The sequence below is a fragment of the Arvicola amphibius genome, chromosome 9, assembly GCF_903992535.2.
Source record: "Arvicola amphibius chromosome 9, mArvAmp1.2, whole genome shotgun sequence".
NCBI lineage: Eukaryota > Metazoa > Chordata > Mammalia > Rodentia > Cricetidae > Arvicola > Arvicola amphibius.
The window spans coordinates 72,292,485-72,311,865 of NC_052055.2; the positions used below are offsets into that span (position 1 = coordinate 72,292,485).

General features: G+C 43.8%; 3 protein-coding genes across 4 annotated transcripts in view; 2 read left to right on the top strand and 1 right to left on the bottom strand.

Annotated features, from left to right (window-relative positions):
* Positions 1-6,881, top strand: part of Spats1 (spermatogenesis associated serine rich 1) — a 32,200-nt gene extending 25,319 nt beyond the window's left edge. For both annotated transcript variants that reach the window (XM_038341226.1, XM_038341227.1), the window contains 2 exons: positions 2,693-2,808; positions 6,685-6,881. In XM_038341226.1, the coding sequence (XP_038197154.1) occupies positions 2,693-2,808; positions 6,685-6,881 (313 nt within the window). The remainder of the gene's footprint in view (positions 1-2,692; positions 2,809-6,684) is intronic.
* A 5,863-nt stretch (positions 6,882-12,744) lies between these two features.
* On the bottom strand, positions 12,745-17,767 carry LOC119822234 (Friend virus susceptibility protein 1-like). The gene is made up of 2 exons (XM_038341225.2): positions 17,094-17,767; positions 12,745-14,899 (listed from the first exon to the last, which is right to left on the bottom strand). The coding sequence occupies exon 2, from the start codon at positions 14,320-14,322 to the stop codon at positions 12,787-12,789; it is 1,536 nt and encodes a 511-aa protein (XP_038197153.1). The 5' UTR covers positions 14,323-14,899; positions 17,094-17,767; the 3' UTR covers positions 12,745-12,786.
* Positions 17,669-19,381, top strand: part of Cdc5l (cell division cycle 5 like) — a 40,170-nt gene continuing 38,457 nt past the window's right edge. Inside the window, exon 1 of the mRNA XM_038341224.1 lies at positions 17,669-17,965. Coding sequence (XP_038197152.1) covers positions 17,921-17,965 — 45 coding nt within the window. The 5' untranslated portion in view covers positions 17,669-17,920. The remainder of the gene's footprint in view (positions 17,966-19,381) is intronic.

Consider the following 19,381-nt stretch of genomic DNA (forward strand, 5'->3'; position numbering starts at 1 on the left):
AGGACTTGACCACTATCCCATTTTTTTCAGGGTTCCCTAAAAATGCTGTTGCCCCAGATAACAGGAAGCAGAACAGAGAATACAATGCCCACATTCCCAAGAAGTGGGGTGGGTAGTTTTAGTTGTTCAATGGATTATGGATGTTTATTGTTTAGGGGGATTGGTTAAAAGTTGCTGTTGGTCATAGTCAGATGAAAAGCTGGACAAAGGAGATTAGATTAGGGATCTCTTTATGAAAGGAAAAAAGGGGGGATATAATACAGAAATGATGGGATAAAAGGGTGGATTGTTGAGTCTGCTTTTGAACAACCACTAATCTCAAATATATTACATTGGTATGGATTTTTTTTTTTTGTTTTTTAAGACAGGGTTTCCCTGTAACTTTGGAGCCTGTCCTGGAACTTGCTCTGTAGACCAGGCTGGCCTCAAACTCACAGATATACACCTGCCTCTGCCTCCCAAGTGCTGGGATTAAAGGCGTGTGCCACCACTGCTTGGCGTTATGGATTTTTGTATATTAATACAAATTTAAGTCTTTTTGGTTATGCTGTATATACGTTTCTAGTCTTGTTTAAGGCATTGTACCTATGCAACTCATTTAAAAATGTAAAGTAAATTTCTAGTCCTTGAAAGTTATTATTACAAACTGTTTAGGATAATTAGAGAAATACAGGTTAGTAGCTAGTCATCTAACAATCAAATTTGTGGCCACATTAGGTATGTTTTTATAGTCAAACTTTTATTTTATTTTATCTAAATATTTTATCTAAAAATATTTTAGATAGGAAGATGGGTTTCAAACACTTAAGAGACCTATAGAATATGATATTAAAGATGTTTTGTAGTGAGAGTGGTGGGCTGCATCCCACCACCCGACTCCCTGCTGCCTGGCTAGCTTATGCCCCGAAATAACAACACACAAATTGTATTCATTTAAACACTGCCTGGCCCATTAGTTTCAGCTTCTTATAGGCTAATTCTCACATCTTGCTTAACCCATTTCTAATAATCTGTGTAGCATCATGAAGTGGTGGCTTACTGGGAAAGATTCAGCACGTCTGACCTGGTGGCTTGCTCCATGGCGTCTGTCTCAGGTCAGAGCATCATGCCGACTGCCTGAAGCGTCTGCCTGAATCTGCTTTCTTTCTCCCACAATTCTGTTCTGTCTACTCCGCCTACCTAATTTTCTGTCCTATTAAAGGGCCAAGGCAGTTTCTTTATTAACCGATGAAAGTAACACATAGACAGATAACTCTCCTCCATCATTTCCCCTTTTTTCTGTTTAAACAGAAAAAGGAAGGCTTTAACTTTAACATAGTAAAATTACATATAACAAAACAGTTGTCAAGCAAGAATTACAATTACAATATTTAAATCTATTTTATCTTTATCATAATAAGGTTTTTCATGACAGTGAGACACATATACTCTTGGCAGCACCAATTTACTTCAAAAAAGTATGACAGACATCAAAGAACCTCCATATGGGGTTTGCCTTTAATGTAGCAAGGCTAGTCATTTGGGCAAAAAACTGTCCTTGCCTTGACTGCTGACAATATACTGTCCAAATTGGATGAGCAGGACACAAAAGAAGGTAATTGCCAAACTTTGTCAAGACAAAGTAGGACAGTCCTTCAAAATTCCTGCCTCATAAGAAAGTCTGTCAGATATTCTAGGCCTGTAGGCTCAATATGGATGCCCCAACATACAGAGGAACCTTGGGTGACAGTCCAGACAGCCAGATGTCTGTCATTTATATAGTTTTAGAAACTGCTTATTTTGCACTTCCTGTTTACTCAGGTAATATATCTTTCTTGGGTCTTTAAAAATGGGGATTGAAGACTAAATAGTATACAGTTTTCTTTGTTGACAAATTCAGAAAAAAACTTACATAAGAGATATAAAGTTTATAAGGTTGAGCAACATAGAAGTTTAAGCTATTTATCCAAGATGTTTTTAAGTCTAAAAGGATATTTTTAGGATGGCAATACAAGTTATGATAGAAAATGGTTTAGGTATAAAACTTTGGACTCACTAAGATAAGATAGATAATAGAGTATTTTCTCTGAATTTGCCAAATATATATGAGCTAGACATTGTGAATGTAATTCTTACTTGATAATTGTTCTTATTATATACAGTTTTACTGGGTTAGAGTTAAAACCTTTCCTTTTTATTTGGACAAAAGGGGGAAATATTGTGGGATATTTATGCACTGTGTGAAGATATATTGCTGTTGATTGGTTTAGTAAAGAGCTGAATGGCCAGTAGCTAGGGAGGAGGCATAGGTGGGAATTCTGGGCAGAGAGAGGAAGTAGGAGGAGATGATCAAGGCATGAGGAGATGCTAATGAGACACGGAGGGAGTCAGACATACAGAATGAAAGGAAGGTAGAAAGTAACATGGTAAAACATAGATTAATAAAAGCAGGTTAGTTTAGGTTATAAGCGCTAATGGGACATGCCCAAGCTAAGGCTGAGCTTTCATAATTAACAGCAAATCTCCATGTCATTATTTGTGAGCTGACGGCCCAAAGGAAAGTCCTACTACACTTTACTCACTGAGCTATCTCCACAGCCCTGAGGTGGAGGCCTCTTTCATTTTGTGGTGTGCAGTGCCTTATCCATCGGTGGTATTTGTAAAGTTAACATGGCATACATTCAAACTCAGCAGGATTGTGTTCTTCCTCCAGCTTGCCTTTCTGGGAGAAGGAGAAGGCCAACAACTTGAAGAATGAGATAAAAGAAGTCGAGGAGTTGGATAACTGGCAGGCACCGCCACCCTTCCTACACAGTGTTTTCTTCTCTGGTAGGTTCAAGAAATCTCAAAAAGCACTCGGGAGGCAGAGGCAGGCGGATCTCTGTGAATTCGAGGCCAGCCTGGTCTACAAGAGCTAGTTCCAGGACAGGCTCTAAAAAAAAAAAAAAAAGCTGCAGAGAAACCCTGTCTCGAAAAACCAAAAAAAAAAAAAAAAAAAAAAAAAAAAGAAATCTCAAAAAATATAAAATCTGGAGTTCAGAAGAGCAGACTTTTGGGGGGATTCATGTGGAGCTCAAAGATGGCAGAGCCTCTCCTGGAGTGGGCGTGTCTTCTGCTCCAAGGGTCCTCTGGCAGAGGTCCTCACATGCATTGATCATGTGTTGGTTGAGAGCTGTTGGATTTGGAAGGGAACACACTCTTTAATGCTCTACCTCTATCCACAGGTACTTTCATCTTTCCAAGACATCCCTGAGCAGAAACGAACCCCCAAGCATGCACTGACTGACCTCCAGCCAGCCTCTGCCATTGCTGGGTTTTTCCTACTCTTTGTTTTTGACATTGTCTCTGTCCTAAACCATTAATTTGACTCTAATGAAGAGTCATTAAGATTTGCTTTATTTAACTCTCAACTGTGAAAACTTGGAAAATGTATACAGAAGCTGCACAAATCATAAAGTAGACATCATCACATCTTTCATCTAGATTCTACCATTGACAGCGTTTATCCCACTTCTTGTGCTCTCTCAAGTTCTTGGGCCACTTGAGAGCTAGTGAAACACATCATAATCCTTTCCACCTCAGACCTCATACCTCAAGCATGTGTCTCTTAAGTGGTGGGTACTCTGTACCCAGTATATACAAGTTTCCAGTGCGAGGTATTTAGCACTGACAGCAATTACAGCTCACATTTATTCTGAAGAATGCCTGCAGGTCATTGCTAACAGGCAGACTCCTCAGACCGCTATGACAGAATACTAGAGACTGGGTAGTTTATAAACAAAAGGAATTTCCTAATCATAGTCTGGAGGCCCAGAAGTCCAAGTCTAAGATAAGATGCTGGCGGATTTGGTATCTTGTGAGGCACTGCGTTCTTGCAACTTAAGGGAAAAGATTTATTTTGGCTCACAGAGCCAGAGGGATACAGTCAGCCATAGTGGAGAAGACACAGCAGCAGGCAGGGAAGGCACTGAGGTAAAAGCAGGAGGATGGCTGATCACACTGTATCCACAGTACAAATGTGAACAGGAAGGAGGACTAGGGTATAAAGCTAGGAGGCCTGCTCCCAGTGACCCACTTCCTTCCCTGATGTCCCCCTCCTAAAGGACTAATCCTCTCCTGAAAGACCAGAACAGCATTACTTTTTACATGGACACTTGCCACTCGATCACCTTTCACCTTCTGTTATGCCATGCACTGTCAAAATCCTATCAAGTTTGCTTGCTTGCTTGCTTTCTTCCATTGACAGGGTTTCTCTGTGTTGCCCTGGCTGTCCTGGAATTCAGATATTTGCCTGCCTCTGGGTGATAGTGATGCAAACCTCTAATCAATTTTCCACGTCTTTGTGTTGGGGACTATATTAGTTTCATTTCTCATTGTCATATCAGATAAGAAGCAACTTAAGGTTTGACTTACAGTTTGAGGTGATTCAGTCTATCATGTCAGGGGAAGTATGGCAACAATAATATGAAGCAGGCCATACTGTATCTACAACTGTGAAAGGAGACACACACACACACACACACACACACACACACAGAGAGAGAGAGAGAGAGAGAGAGAGAGAGAGAGAGAGAGAGAGAGAGAGAGGTTGTTCAGCTGGAATTCTCATTTTTATTTCATCTGTGACCCCAGCACATGGGATGATACTGCTCATATGCAGGGTGGGTTTTTCTTCTCCATTAAATGTCTCTGGAAACACCCTCAGAGACACAGACAATCTTCTAAATCTATCACCACAATATGGTCAATCACCACAGGGACCAGGCCATATCCAAACTATAGCAATACTAAACTTCAAAATCCATAAAAGATTTATGGATATTCAGTAGCATCCCACAGTACTTTCCAAATTTATGGTGTGAGAGATTAGTTTGGTAGGACTGTTTCCTTTTGATCTTGAATATTTGGCTCCCAAAAGTTAGGTTGGTTGTGGCATTGTTTGAGAATTTGACATGGCAAAGTATTTAGTTTTACTCTCAGGGTCATGCAGCAGCTCTAAGGACAATCAAGACAGGATTATCTGAACACACGAACACCGCCACCCTGACTGAGGAATCTGCCAGACATGGGTGGCGCACTTCTTAGTGACCTGTATGGGCCAGCTTCTCAGTGGACTTGGAAAAGGACAGAGAACTCAAGAGATGGCTGGTGTCCTTCCAGTGCAGGGTGATGGTCTAATCTCACACTAAGTATCTGGGAGGCTCCTTCCCCGAATCTGTATGTGAAAGGCACACCTTTCTGGGAGTGATGGAGTCCAGCCTATGAGCCTCTCAAATCAGCAGCCAGATAGCTCAATGCCTCATTTTTCTGAGTAAAAATGTCTGTCTCCAACAACTGTGGCGTGCGTGCTCGACCCCAGTAGTGAGGTGTGAGTGCGGCATGGCGGCATGATTGTTTGGCTATGGATGTGAATGATGGAGTAAAAAGAGACTTCTGCTAGAAAACGAGGACAGAATGGATGGCCAGGGCTTAGTTGCTCTAAAATGAGTTCTTCTTTAATGGGATTTCAAATAGAACTCAGAATTCTGCATTCTTATTCAGCAGCTTCCTTTGACCATAAGGGAGGGGACACAGGAGATGGAGGGACTAGGGAGCCTTTGGGATGATGTAGCTGTGGATGAGGGGAGGAAAAAGTGGTCATAGGAAGATAGGGCCCCTTGTAGCCCATATGGCACAATTGTATAATCAGAAAACAAAACACACTGCCCTCTCAATGGGCACAAATGGGGGATGTACAAGTGAACTCTTTGTAAACCAAAGTTCAACCCCTATCTGCCCATTATTCAGTAAACTTCCTACATCCCCACATATATCAGTCTGGTACTGTTTCCTTAAATAAGAAATTCATGTGGAACTACAGGTTTTCTAGGAGGAGGTCAACATCTGTAGATGGATTTTTCTTTGGGTCGCTAATCAGCTTCCAAAGAAAGAAACAGGGGCTTATTAATTCTGAGTGCTTGGCCTTAGTTTAGGCTGCCCCACTAGCTCTTTTAACTTAACCGGCTTCTCTTCATCTGTGTTTTGCCTCCAGGCTTTTTACCTTTCTTTCATCCTGTATGTCCTACTTTCCTGTTTCCTCAGCATCTGTCTGGCCCTTGGCATCTTCCTGGTGTCCTTTCTCTTTCTCCCTTTCTTTCTCCTCCAAGCCTAAATTCCTCTTTGTACTTATTCTCCCTGCCAGGAATTTCTGCCTACACCACCTCCCTTGCTATTGGCCATTCAGCTTTTTTATTAGACCAATCAGGTGCTTTAGGCAGACAAGGTAAAACAGCAACACATCTTTATATAATTAGACAAATATTTTGCAACAGATATCAGGAAAACTGGCTTCAGATGCCCGTGACACATACTGATGAAAGGGCCTGTGATGTCGTTGGCATAGAAGTCTGGGTATAAACACATGCATGTGAAAAAGAAAATCTGTGAGACATGTGGACTCAGGGTCTAGTTTTAATGACCAGATTGGGATATTGGTCCCAAACAGAGCAGCGAATTCAAATGACTCTTGAGCTCCTGGGGCCCGAGGAAGAGCAAATGCTCCTTGGGAACACTGCCCACCTCAAGGCACAGGTAACTCTCTAGAAACGAGACCCGCAAAGATGAATTCCTGCGGAAAAAAATTAAAAACCACAATTGGACCCACCACAAAAGAAGTGCTGGCGGCTGAAACTCAAGCCAGATTAGGTGACTAAAACTGTTTTGCAGGGACTGGGGAGATGGCTCCACGGTTAAAGTTGCTTGCTGCTCTTCCAGGAGAAACAAGTTCAGTTCTCAGCACCCAAGTCGGGAGGCTCACAACTCCCTGTAACTCCGGCATCAGGGGCTCTGAAACCTTCTTCTGGCCTCGTCGGATATCCTCACATGTGCTGCATACATATTCACGCACACATACACATAAATAAATAAATAAATAAATAAATAAATAAATCTTAAAGAATGTTTTGCAATATGGTATTAATTACTATGGTAGGGTGCATGCGATTCATTTTGTAGTAAAGATACCAGAACACCAGTTTTCCCAGTGATGGCTAACGAACAAATGAGAAGAGGGATCTAGGAATGCCAGTCTGGGAGTTGAGGGGAGCTAGGGAGCTTGTCTTAAATTGAGTACATTTATCTGAGGGAGATTAGGAGGACTATGGGTGTAACTAATACTCTTCCCAACTATACCTTGATGTTGCTGTTGACTAATTTTAGTCTTAGCCTTTTTCTGTGTAGTCTCTTGGTGTTAAAGATAGGTGAGAGCTGACAACATGGTTCAACGGTGAAAGCACTCACTGCACAAGCCCAGTGACATGAATTTGATCTCCGGGAGACATGGTGGAAGGGAAGAACCAACTCCTGGAAGTTCCCTTCTGACCTCCACATGTACGCTGTGGCTTGCAATACCACTCCTCAGTAATAAATACAAATGAAAATAGTAAAACAACAAAGCAGTGAGATAGAAATTGATATTTTAAGTATTTTCCTCAGGTAAGCAAATGTCAATTCAGGCAGCTCCAGTTCCAGAAGGGGTTATGGTGGCAAAATGGAGAATGATGTAGCCTAAACTTCCCTTTGTAAGTTAGGTAGACCACTACTGTCTTTCTGGAGTCAGACTCTTCCAAATTATGTGTCTTGCATGTCAATAGGTATTATGTGGAAAAGGGGTTCTATGTCAGAGCAACTTGGAACTTCTTAAAAAAACAAGGAGGGGCTAGGGAGATGGCTCAGCAGTTAAGAGTGTATACTGTTCCTATAGAGGACCCGTGTTTGTGAACTACAACCATTTGTAATTCAGTTTCAGGGCATCCAACATGCCTGCAAATCATCCATCTGTGTCAAATAAAAAAAAGTATAAATCTAAAAAGGAAAAAGAAAAGTACATTATCTTTAAGTTGTCATTGCATAAAAAAAGTGGATTCTGGGCTGGAGAAATGGCTCAGCTGTAACAAGCACTGACTTATCTTTTGGAGGATCCAGGTTCAGGTCCCTGCACCCACATGGTGGCTCACAACAGTGTGCAGCTTCAGTTCTAGGGAATCCAAAGCTGTCATCTGGCCTCCTCGGGTACTACAGAAATGTGCACATACATACATGCAGGCAAAACACCCATATATGCTAAAAAAATAAAAATAAAAACTTTTGAAAAAAGAGAAATGGATTCTCTCCTGACTTCAGAAGCAGGAGTCAGAAAACAAGTTGTTCACAGGGTTGGGTCCTTTTTGAACCAGCTCTTCAGGGAAGAGAGCATTTCATAACTCTCTCACCGCTAGTGAAGCAGTTCTCAACCTGTGGGTCACCACCCTTTGGGGTCACCTAAGACCATAGAAGACAGATATTTACATTACGATTCATAGCAGCAAAATTACAGTTATGAAGAAGCAACAGAAACAATATTATGTTTGGGGGTCACTACAACATGAGGAACTGTGTTAAAGTGCCACAGCCTCAGGAAGGTTGAGAACCACTGCTCTATTGTTTGCTGGCAAAACTAGGTGCTTTCTTTGTCTTTGAACCATCATCCTCCACTGCTGGCTCATTCTTCACGTACTGTTTATGCGGTAACCCACGCCATCTCCTTTTCTTTTTTATCAAGCAATATCTGAATATTGCCTTTAACATTTGTAGATACTCATTTTGTAAGATTCCTTTCAGCCTATAGCTATTTCCAGTAAATGATTATCATAACACATGTACAAACAGACATGCATGATTCTTGGGTCAGCAGCATGAAAGAGTAGATAACTCAAGATTACAGCTATGTATTAGCTTAATCTGTACAAGCTGATCATATGGGCTGGACATGGTGGTACACACTTTAATCCCAGTATTTGGGAGGCAGAGGCAGGAGGATCTCTGTGAACTGGAGGCCAGTGTGGTCCACATAGCAAGTTCCAGGACAGTCAGGATTACATAAAAACACAGTCTCAAAAACAACACCTCCTCCCCTGCTAAACTGAAACCAAACCGAACAACAACAACAAAGTTGATTACATGGGAAATTCAAGGTAAGTAAAGTTGGCTCTTACACTGTTCTCTTAAAGGCAGAGTAAACAAATAGGCTGAACACATAGTCGGACAGCAGTCTCAAATGACCTCAAGGTGTATTACTAACTCTGGCTGTGAGGTCCAGCAAAAGCTCCATTCTCTTAGAATATGAGCTATTTTTATCAATGAACTGCGACAGTTCCTCCTTTTTATTTTATTAAAGAAAAAGCATGTAGATTTCAATGGTCACTTGACCAACTCAAGGCATGGTGTGTTGTAGGGCCAGCCTAAAATCTGCACCACTTCCTTCACGGTTCCTTCTGAAACATTAGCAAAGGCATGATAAGACTTTGAGAAGGAAGACAATCAGAATGGCTACCTCTGTAAAAGATCACACCTCGAGATTTAGTCCTTGTGTATTCATAGTCACGGTTCTCTAGAGTCAGAGAGCTCATGGAATAAATCTCACTCTATAGAAAGGGGATTTATTAGAATGACTTACAGGCTGCAGTCCAGCTACTCCAACAATGACTAGCTGTGAACAGACAGTCCAAATTCAGTAGTTGCTCAGTCCTACAAGTCTGGTGTCTCAGCTGGTCTTCTGCATACGCTGGAATCCCAAAGAAGTATGTTTCAATGCCAGTGAGAGAATGGATGAGCTAGCAAGGTGAGGGTAAGCAGGCAAATAGCAAAAGCAGCCTTCCTTTATGTCCTTATATAGACTTCCAGCAGAAGGTGTGGCCCAGATTAAAGGTGTGCCTTCCCACCTCAAGATCTGGAACAGAGGTGGATTCCTACCTCAAAGGTTTGGATGCGAAGTGTACTCATCCACTTCAAACTAAGCAGAAAATCTCTCACAGGTGTGCCTTCCACTTCAAGATTGTAGTTCATTCCATATATAGTCAAGTTGACAACCAAGAATAGCCATTACAAGTCCACCTCTTGTTAACTTGACATGCAATCATATCTTCTTAGGTCATGATTAATTTCCAAATGAAAACAACCAGGTCATAATATGACTAATCATTATAACTATCTCATGTACAATCACAAACACATTTATTATATATTTAACCAGGTCATAATTACACCTAACATAACTATCCCTCACATAATACACATTATAAATTTAAAATATGTGGCAAGGTCCCTTGGGAGACATCCTATTAGTGTTCTTTTAATTGATGTTACAACATAAGGAATTGAAAGAAAACACAAATATCTGTACACGTGTTAACAAAATACAGCAGAAAGACTCATGTCAACTATAATCCTCCTGTTTTGCCACTGGTCATGTGGCCTTGGCTGGTATTTATAACTACCTTTCTCTCTTACCCATTCTGTATTTCCTCCACCCTTGGCAAGCACATTAGCAAGTCTTGGTTCTTTTTCTGGAGGAGAGACCCATACTTTCATTCCTGATGTGTCTGTATCCCTTGTCATTCTGACTGGATTAGGCTGTTGTAAGTTTCCCATTGATTTTAATCACAGGACATGGTGGCACCAAAAGATGCTCTAATGGATCTCCTGTACTTCAGATAGAATCCTTCTTACTTCTATTGTAGAGAGGCAATCCAATTTCCCTTTGGTAATCTGGATCAATCACCCTCCTAAAACTGTTACCCCTTTCTTAGCCTGTTGGTTTAAGGGCATTAGAAGCAGAAAGTGACCAGAGGGAAGCTGAGCTTTCAATACAATGGAATGTCTGTTATGGCTCCTGGCAGGAGTACTCTTCCCTCTAGAACCAAAACTTCTAGGTCAGCAGAACTTAGGGTCACGGGAACAGGAAACAAATTTTTTCCTAGTGGGTCACTAGGGGTGATACTAAGTGGAATTATTCCCTTTTCTACCTCTTGATCCCTAGATCCATGGATCCTCGCTATGGGAGAAACTGTACCATATATTTGAAGTTGATTCAAAACATGATGGAGGAGGATCATCTGTCTATGTGTTACTTTCATTGGTTAATAAAGAAACTGCCTTGGCCCTTTAATAGGACAGGAAATTAGGTAGACGGAGTAGACAGAACAAAACTGTGGGAGAAAGAAAGCTGAGTCAGGCAGACGCCTCAGGCAGACGCCATAGCTCTCCTCTCTGAGATGGACGCAGGTTAAGATTCTTCCCCGTAAGCCACCACCTCGTGGTGCTACACAGATTACTAAATATGGGTTAAAGCAAGATGTGAAAATTAGCTAATAAGAGGCTAAAACTAATGGGCCAGACAGTGTTTAAATAAATACAATTTCCATGTAATTATTTCAGGTGTAAGCTAGCCGGGTGGCAGGACGCAGCCCCGCCATTCCTACTACAAAAGCATGTATCACCTTTTGGAGAACCCTGCCCCAGTCCTCCAGGCTGCTGCCACCTAATTGGTACTGTAACTGTTTTCAAAAGGCTCTTCCACCTATAAGGCTGGTTGTTTCAGGATGGTGGAGAACATGCTAAGACCAGTGGATTCCTGATTGTGGGCCCACTATTGCATTTCTCTGGCTGCGAAGTGAGTTCCCTGGTGAAGCAATACTGTGTGGACTACCATGTCGGTGGATCAGGCATTCTCTTAAGTCCACAGATGGTATTTTGGCAGAAGCATTATGTGCAGGAAAGGCAAAGTCATAACCAGAATAAGTATCTACTCCAGTGAGGGCAAAGCGTTGTCCCTTCCACAGAGGAAGTGGTCCAATGTAGTCAACCTATCACCAGGTGGCTGGCTGGTCATCCTGGGGAATGGTGCCATATCTGGGGCTCAGTGTTGGTCTCTGTTATTGGCATATCTGGCAGTCAGCAGCAGCTGTAGTAGCCAGGTCAGCTTTGGTGTGTGGAAGTCCATGTTGAGCCCATGCACAACTCCCATCTCTGCCATCATGGCTGCTTGGTTCATGAGCCCACTGAGCAATGGCAGGAATGGCTGGGGAAATAGGCTAACTGTCCAGAGAATGGGTCTTACTACTTACTTGATTACTGAACTCCTCCTCAGCTGAAGTCACCTTTTGGTGAGCACTTACATGATAACTTATACCTGTCTTCTGCACTGGCCAGATAGGAGGGTTAAATGGAGATGTGTGGGAACCACTACCCCTGTATCTTTCACATCCTTGATGGTGGCACTAGTTTTTGCAGTTCCTCCAGGGATGTTACTGTTTCTGATTCACTATCTTCTTTGGCAGTTGCCTCTGAAATTCTAAAGGCTTCCATTTAGTCTTTCTAATCATAATACCCCTCACCAATGTGATATTTGTATCAACTTCTAAGTATATCTATCCCAATTACACATTCTGGTACTGGGGAAATAACTAGACGATGAGTTTGGGGACCTACTGTGAGTTGGACTTCAGCCAAAATTCCATTAATCACCTGGCCTCTATTAACCCCTACTTTAACTGGAGGGCTAGTGTTTCTTGGGATCTCCTGGAATCAACATCAATTCAGGACCAGCATCGAATAGACTCTGGAAAGTCTGATTGTTTCCTTTCCCTCAGTGTACAGTTGCCCTTGTAAAAGGCCGTAGATCCCTTGCAGGGAAGCCTGGAGAAAGACTAACTGTAAAGCTTTCAGCTATCTTATCAGGGTCTTTCCTTAGGGGAACCTGGCCATTCCTTTATTTAAGAGGTTTTCGGTCTGCAAACTGACTCAAGTCTGGAAATTGATTCACTGGCCAAGGTCCAGTATAGCCTTTCTTTCATTTGTTTGAGAATTTTTCTGCTTACAGATCAAAGAGAAATGCAGTAGGCTTCTTATTGATGTCATGCCTGGAAACACCATGATTGATTAGTCAATACCAAAGGTCCATACAAATCATGCCAAAATAAAATTCATTTTGTCTGTGCTGACCATTACTGGTTAGGCCATTATGAACATTGTTTTTTCTAAGCTGCCGATATGATAATCATGATCATTGTGCCTCGGGCAATTAAGTGCTGCCACCTGGTCCCTGCTACCTTGGGGCTCAACTAAACCCATTGCATTTAATTCATCCAACTGAGCAGCAGCATCTCCAATCCTAAGGTTTGGCACGAGGAACAGGGCGACCACAAAGCTTTTCAAATGTGCTGGTGCCCCTCTCACCATTTTGCGCCTTATAGGACTAGTGAAGGGCATGTCTTCTGGACCCTCCCATTGAGAAGGTTTAGATTTTACACAATACACCCACTCTAGCATTGCAATTTCCCTGAGCCTCAAAATCCCTTCATCAACACTAAGCCAGGAGAGATCAGGCATCTCCAACTCCTTTTCAGTAGGCCATCTTTTGATAAATGCTTCAACCAACCATTCAAACAAACTTTTGACCCCCTTTTTAACTGTGCGAGCTTCCATATTAAACCTACAATCTCTACTCAGAGGGCCCATGTCAATAAACTCAGCCTGATCTAGTTTTATGTTCCTTCCACCATTATCCCACACCCTTAAAACCCATTCCCACACATATTCTCCAGACTTCTGCTTAAATGAATGAGCAAACATGTTAAGCTCCTTAGTAGTGTAGTGCACCTCCTTACGGACTACACTTTCTACCTCCCCTCTAGAAGAATGCTTTGCTTTAGGTCCAGTTATACATCTAGAGGCAACTATTGGTGGGCTCTGAGGGACATCAGTATTGACTTGACTGGCATCTCCTTCAGAGAAAGTCATTGCTGGCTTAGCCGTCAATGACGGATTAATTTCCTCAGTGAAGGGTGAAGAAGGCAGTATTTCAAGGGGTGGGGCAGAGGGTACTATTTCCTGAGGTGAGATAAGCCCTTGAGAATCTGAGGGTGCAAAGTTCTCAGCTTTAATAGGATCCTCCCACACATCCCCATCCCAAGTTACAGGATCCCACTCTTTACCAACTAATGCCTTTACTTTAACCGCTGATACTCTCTGAGGCTGAGACGTGGATTTTCGCTGTAGTTCTGCCAACCTTATAATGAGGGCTTCAGTTTGATTTTCCACAACTCGAGCTCTGTGGCTGCTGGCAAGAAAATTCTCTTCCAGGGCACACTTAGAAACCTTTAGACTATTTATTCGCATCTGGAGCTCGTCATTTTTGTCACTAAGTTCTTCATTATCCTTCTTCATTTTCTGAAGTTGGTTAATTTTATCACGGAGCTCATTCCTATCCTTTATCAGTTTATCCAGAGATAGTAAGAGAAACCAACCAGCAGCATTATTTTCCTTATTTTCTCCCAAACTGTCAAAAGTTGCATATACAAGGTTGTCAAATCCACTGTCACTTACAACTGGTGAATCAGGAAAATCAAAAGCGTCTATCTCTTTAAGTTTGTAATATAGTTCGCACCATGGGCTTTCAGCATTCTCCAAGATCCCAGGAGAGGGAGTGGCTGTAGCTGAAGGTGCTGGTGAATTGAAAAGCCTACTCCAGATACTTAAAAGATTCATCTTTATACTTCTCTTTCTCTAGAACTACTGCTGGCACTAAAATCTGTACTAGTCAGGGTTCTCTAGAGTCACAGAACTTACAGAACGAATCTCTCTCTCTCTGAATGACTTAAAGACTGCAGTCCAGCTACTCCAACAATGACTAGCTGTGAACAGACAGTCTAAATTCAGTAGTCGTTCAATCCTACAAGTCTGGTGTCTCAGCTGGTCTTCTGCATACGCTGGAATCCCAAAGAAGTATGCTCCAATGCCAGTGAGAGAATGGATGGGCTAGGCGAGGGTAAGCAGGCAAATAGCAAAAGCTGCCTTCTTCTATGTCCTTATTTAGATTTCCAGCAGAAGGTGTGGCCCAGATTAAAGGTGTGCCTTTCCACCTCAAGATCTCAATTAAAGGTCTGTGTCTTCCAGCCTCGAGATCCAGATCAAAGGTGTGTTTCTTCCTATCTCAAAGGCCTGGATTAGCAGATTCATTCATTTCAAACCAAGCAGAAAATCTCTCATAGGTGCGTCCTCCATTTCTGGATTGTAGTTCATTCCAGATACAGTCAAGTTGATAACCAAGAATAGCTATCAAGTCCTGAAAATCACAGAAGGGTTGTCAGTTACTAACCACCATCTTAAAGTGTTTATTCTGAAAATAGAAATTTACAGTTGCTATGGTTTGGCTAGGAGTTAAGGCCACTGGAACAGCTGGAGTGGTAACTGTGGCAGCTATGATATCTGCAAGAATCACTCCAATGAACTTCTTCATATGTGCATGTTCTGGTGCATAACTAAATTGTAATTTTTTTTTAAGACAGGTTTTCTTTGTGTAACAGCCGTAAGCTATCCTGGAGCTAGCTCTGTAGACCAGGCTGGCCTTGAACTCACAGAGATCCACCTGCCTCTACATCCTGAGTGCTGGGATTGTGTGCACCACCACTGCCTGGCATAAGTAAATTGTTTTAGAGCAGATTCCTCCATGCCACTTAAAAAAACCTTAAAATCACAAAGTAATAAGAGGAAGTTTGGTGAATGGGATAAGAATTAGACATGCACGGGCCTTTTCTGGTGAGGACTCTGTTCACTGGCTAGAGTTAGGTCCACACCAGTATGATCTCATTTTAACTTGATCACATGTGTGAAGATTCTACAGTATTTCCAAATGAAATGTACATGTTAACATGTACAGCTTTTGTTATTGGCTTTAATTTTGGTAAAGTGGAGAATGGGGAATGCTTTTTTTTTTTTTTTTAGTGAAATCCTGGAACATATTTATGGAGTTTTCCATGTGACTGATTTTCTGAGGGACATTTGAGGAAAAGTATGTTGGATAAGATATGGAGCCGTTCTCTTTAGTCTCTCTTTAGAAGTGGCCGCTTGCTTTGCTGAAGGTTCACAGTGATAAAAGGCTGGCTACTTGATGGTGACAGTCCCTGTGCTGGAGGAACCCTTTTTTGGGATTTCATTCTGACTAATGAGGCTGGAGCGGTACTGTGAGGATAGCAGATTTATGTGTGGTTTTTCTGGATGTGGGGCTCTGATCTCAGGGGTTCCAACTTTCCATCTATGGAATCCTGAGGGGACACAGAGTCTATGTGTTCACAGGTGTTCAAAGGCAGCTGATAGAGCTGCTGTGCTCAGAAGGGGCAAGCATATCACTTGGAGGCAATTCACACAATAAAAGGGGCAGTGTTGGTGCATCTGACTCAGATTCTGACCACAGACATGGTAGATCTGATTGCAGAAGAGTGTATTGTTCTCAAAACACCAATCCTCTGAGACAACTGACTAGCAGGTGATATTAACATGTCTTATAGGAGAGGCACCCTTTCCAAGTTGTCAGAAAGATGACCCATGATATGGAGGTGGTCCTGAGTGAAAGAAGCCATCACCATGGACCTCTGGAATATTCTACTCCAGTGTTCTGGGAAAGAACTGGCCCAGCTGTGGATTTATTAAGGGATCTTGCTTGCAAATATTGGATACTTAACTCCAGTGGCTAAATCCAAAAGGGGGCAGTGGAAGCAGCTACGACTTGAGAATGATCTCGATCCAGGGGACCATGCTGAGGTCAAAACCTACTTCTAAGTCTTTAGAGTTGGTGTTTTGATTGTTTTGCACTGTATCTGTGATGCCCTTTCTTCCCATCGTTGTCTCTATAGTTCAAAAACACAGGCAGTCGACAGACAATCTCTAATGGGAGGTTAGAGACTCATAGGTCAGCAGGTACACTGCCTTCTTTTGGATCCTGGTGTAAAAATTCCCAGGGAGGTGTCTTTAGCTCTGCTTTGACCTGGTCAGCCAACGGGTGTGCATATGCGCATGCACGCGTGCCTTTGGGTGTGATACCTGAGAGATGTGCTGCTGGTATGGTGGGCAGGAGCGAAGGGTTACACATCTCTACAAGGAAGCATTGCAAAGAGAGTCCCAGAGGCGGAAAACAGCTTCTCACCAGCCATACTGCCAGTTGACAGAGCTGAGTGAAATGGGACTGTAGCTGGCTAAATCCATGTGTATCCTAATACATTACTCCCCTTCCAACAGAAAGCAGTGCTTTTTTTATTGATACAATTTCTTATTTCAAGGAAAAAAAATAACAAATCGAATCAGGAAATTCGTCATGTCTTCTCGAAGAGGCAAACGGAAGCACAAACAACAACCCAAACCAGAGCTACTATTTTTCCCTAGAGACCTGGGGTGGCGTCAAATAACTGCTCTGGAATAGTGAAGAAGTCTGCTTGGGGAACAGGGAGAGGAGACGGCAGAGGGTTTGACAATGTACACCTTACCGAGGTTACTCGCAGCCGGGCTCTGAATTTACGAACAAGCGAGTCCTTCGTCTCACTCTTCAGCCGCCGCCGACCCAGACTGCAGGGGCAAGAGTCGGGCAACTGACCGAGCCCCAGCGGCGAGCGACGAGTGAAAGACGCCGGCGTGACATTTCCGAGGGGTTCTAGGCCATCTTCTGAGCCCCTCGGGGGCTGCGCTCAAGTTTGCGTGGCCCTTCCAGGAAGGGCGAGGGACGTCTTGGGGGAGCAGTCACGTCGCTCAGATGGACGAGCTCACGGAAGCAAGCGGTCCCGCACTCAGCGCTCGGCCCTTTTGCCTGTGCTTCCCCGAGGATCCCGCGAAGGACCCGTGAGGATCGCCGAGACGCCGGGCACGATCCGCGCTCCGTTAAACAACTTAACTACGCTCTCTGCGGGTCCACCCGGGGTGGGAACGCCACGCCCCTGACATTCCACTGGCAGCCCCCGCGCGACGCCAGGACCAATCCCATCCCTGCGCTCCCAGCCAAGGTCCACCTCTGTCATCTCGCGAGAGTTTTGTTTTCCTCCAACCTGTCTCGGACCTGCGCGCGACGTCGGACGCTTTGGCCCCAGCGGTTTGATGATTTTCTGTCAGTCTTAAGGTTCCAAACAAGCCGCGTCTTTTCCCTTCGGCCATTGAGATCTCGCGAGATTTACCGGGCTGCCCCCGCCGCGCCTGCGCAGACCTCTTCAAAGCCGAAGGTCGCTCTTGGAGGAAGTGGCCTCTTTGCGTCCCGTGACCGGAGCGCCGTTACTACTTTCTCGAAGCTCCTCTCGGCCACTTGCCGGGACACTCCGCCGCCAAGATGCCTCGGATTATGATCAAAGGAGGCGTATGGAGGAATACCGAGGTAAGTCAGTTTTTCCCGCCGTCTGCTGCCCTCAGCCGGGTCCGGTAGCGTGTGCGCACGCGCGGGGAGGTCCAGGGCGCCGTGGCTGTCCTGCGGGGTCTCCGTGGGGCACCGCAACTGTGCGGGCCCCCGGGGATCCTTGCCCTGCGTGGGTGCGGCCGCGCCTCACCTGCGCACCTCGGGTGGGGAGGCGAGGTCGCGACTTGTCGCCCCTCGCTCGCCGCCTGGCATCTGCTAGGCCTTTGGACACTTATTTGTTCAGTTAGGGACGCGCCCCCTCACTCTCCCCTGGTACCCCGTGGCTGCCTAGACTGGACCTTTGCGGAAGCGTGGTTTTTAAGACCTTTGCGGTAGCGTAGTTTTTCTCCAGCTCCTTTCTTTCTTGGCTCTTACCCAGTGCTTCGCTCTGATAGAAGTCGCTTTGGCTGCAACTTTTGTTTTTCATTGACTTCCTTACAGTGGGGCAGGTGGCACGTTTACGCCCGCACCTCTCTGCTTCTCTGATACGGGGGCGTATCTGTCCGCTCTGCAGATCCCAAGGTCTTGTCTCTTACCTTGCACCGCCCTTGCCGGGATAGGAGCCAGTTAGGACAAACTACGTATTTGCTTCCAGAAATGTAGTATATCATGCCACGGGTGAGCGGAACGGGATAAGAAAGGAAATAAAATAGAAATTAAGTTTTCGTGCATTTGATCAAATGGACTGAATGTATGAATACCCTATGTCTGTGCCTTATTGAGATATCTTCCTATTGCTTGCCATTTTTCTGACCATCCTCCAAACTTAGCTCAGAACACTTCTTTTGAGTCTTTGTCCTGTTAAGAGTTAGATGTCCCTGGGCAGTGGTGGCACACACCTTTAATCCCAGCACTTGGGAGGCAGGGGCAGGCAAATCTTTGTGAGTTCGAGGCCAGCCTGGTCTACAAGAGCTAGTTCCAGGCACCCATTTTCATTTGCTACAGCTTACTTTGTTTTTGTAAGCACTTCAGTGGAGTTTAGCTTCTCTCAGTCTCAGTTTACTCAATTTTTTTTTCTTCAAGACAGGGTTTCTCTGTGTTAACAGCTCTCGCTGTCCTGGAACTAGCTCTTGTGGACCAGGCTGGCCTCAAACTCACAGATATCCACCTGCCTCTGCCTCCCGAGTGCTGGGATTAAAGGCGTGCGCCACCACCGCCTGGCTCCAGTGTACTCATTTTTTTTTTAAAATAAGTCAGATACCACTGTTTACCTCTTGCAGTGAGTTAGTAGTTTGAAATATTGAGAACACTGCTTGGTCCATTAGTAGACTTTCAGTAAAAACGGGTTGTTGTTGTCCTCATCAGACATCACTGCAAGAGGACCAGACTTTCGTATTGTAGAATTAGTATGAAGAAGGTTGCTTGGTGATGTTTGGGAATCAGTCTTGTGGGATAGGG

Excerpts from the sequence above, each read along its gene's own strand:
- LOC119822234 (XM_038341225.2), bottom strand. The coding sequence starts at position 14,322 with ATGAATCTTTTAAGTATCTGGAGTAGGCTTTTCAATTCACCAGCACCT.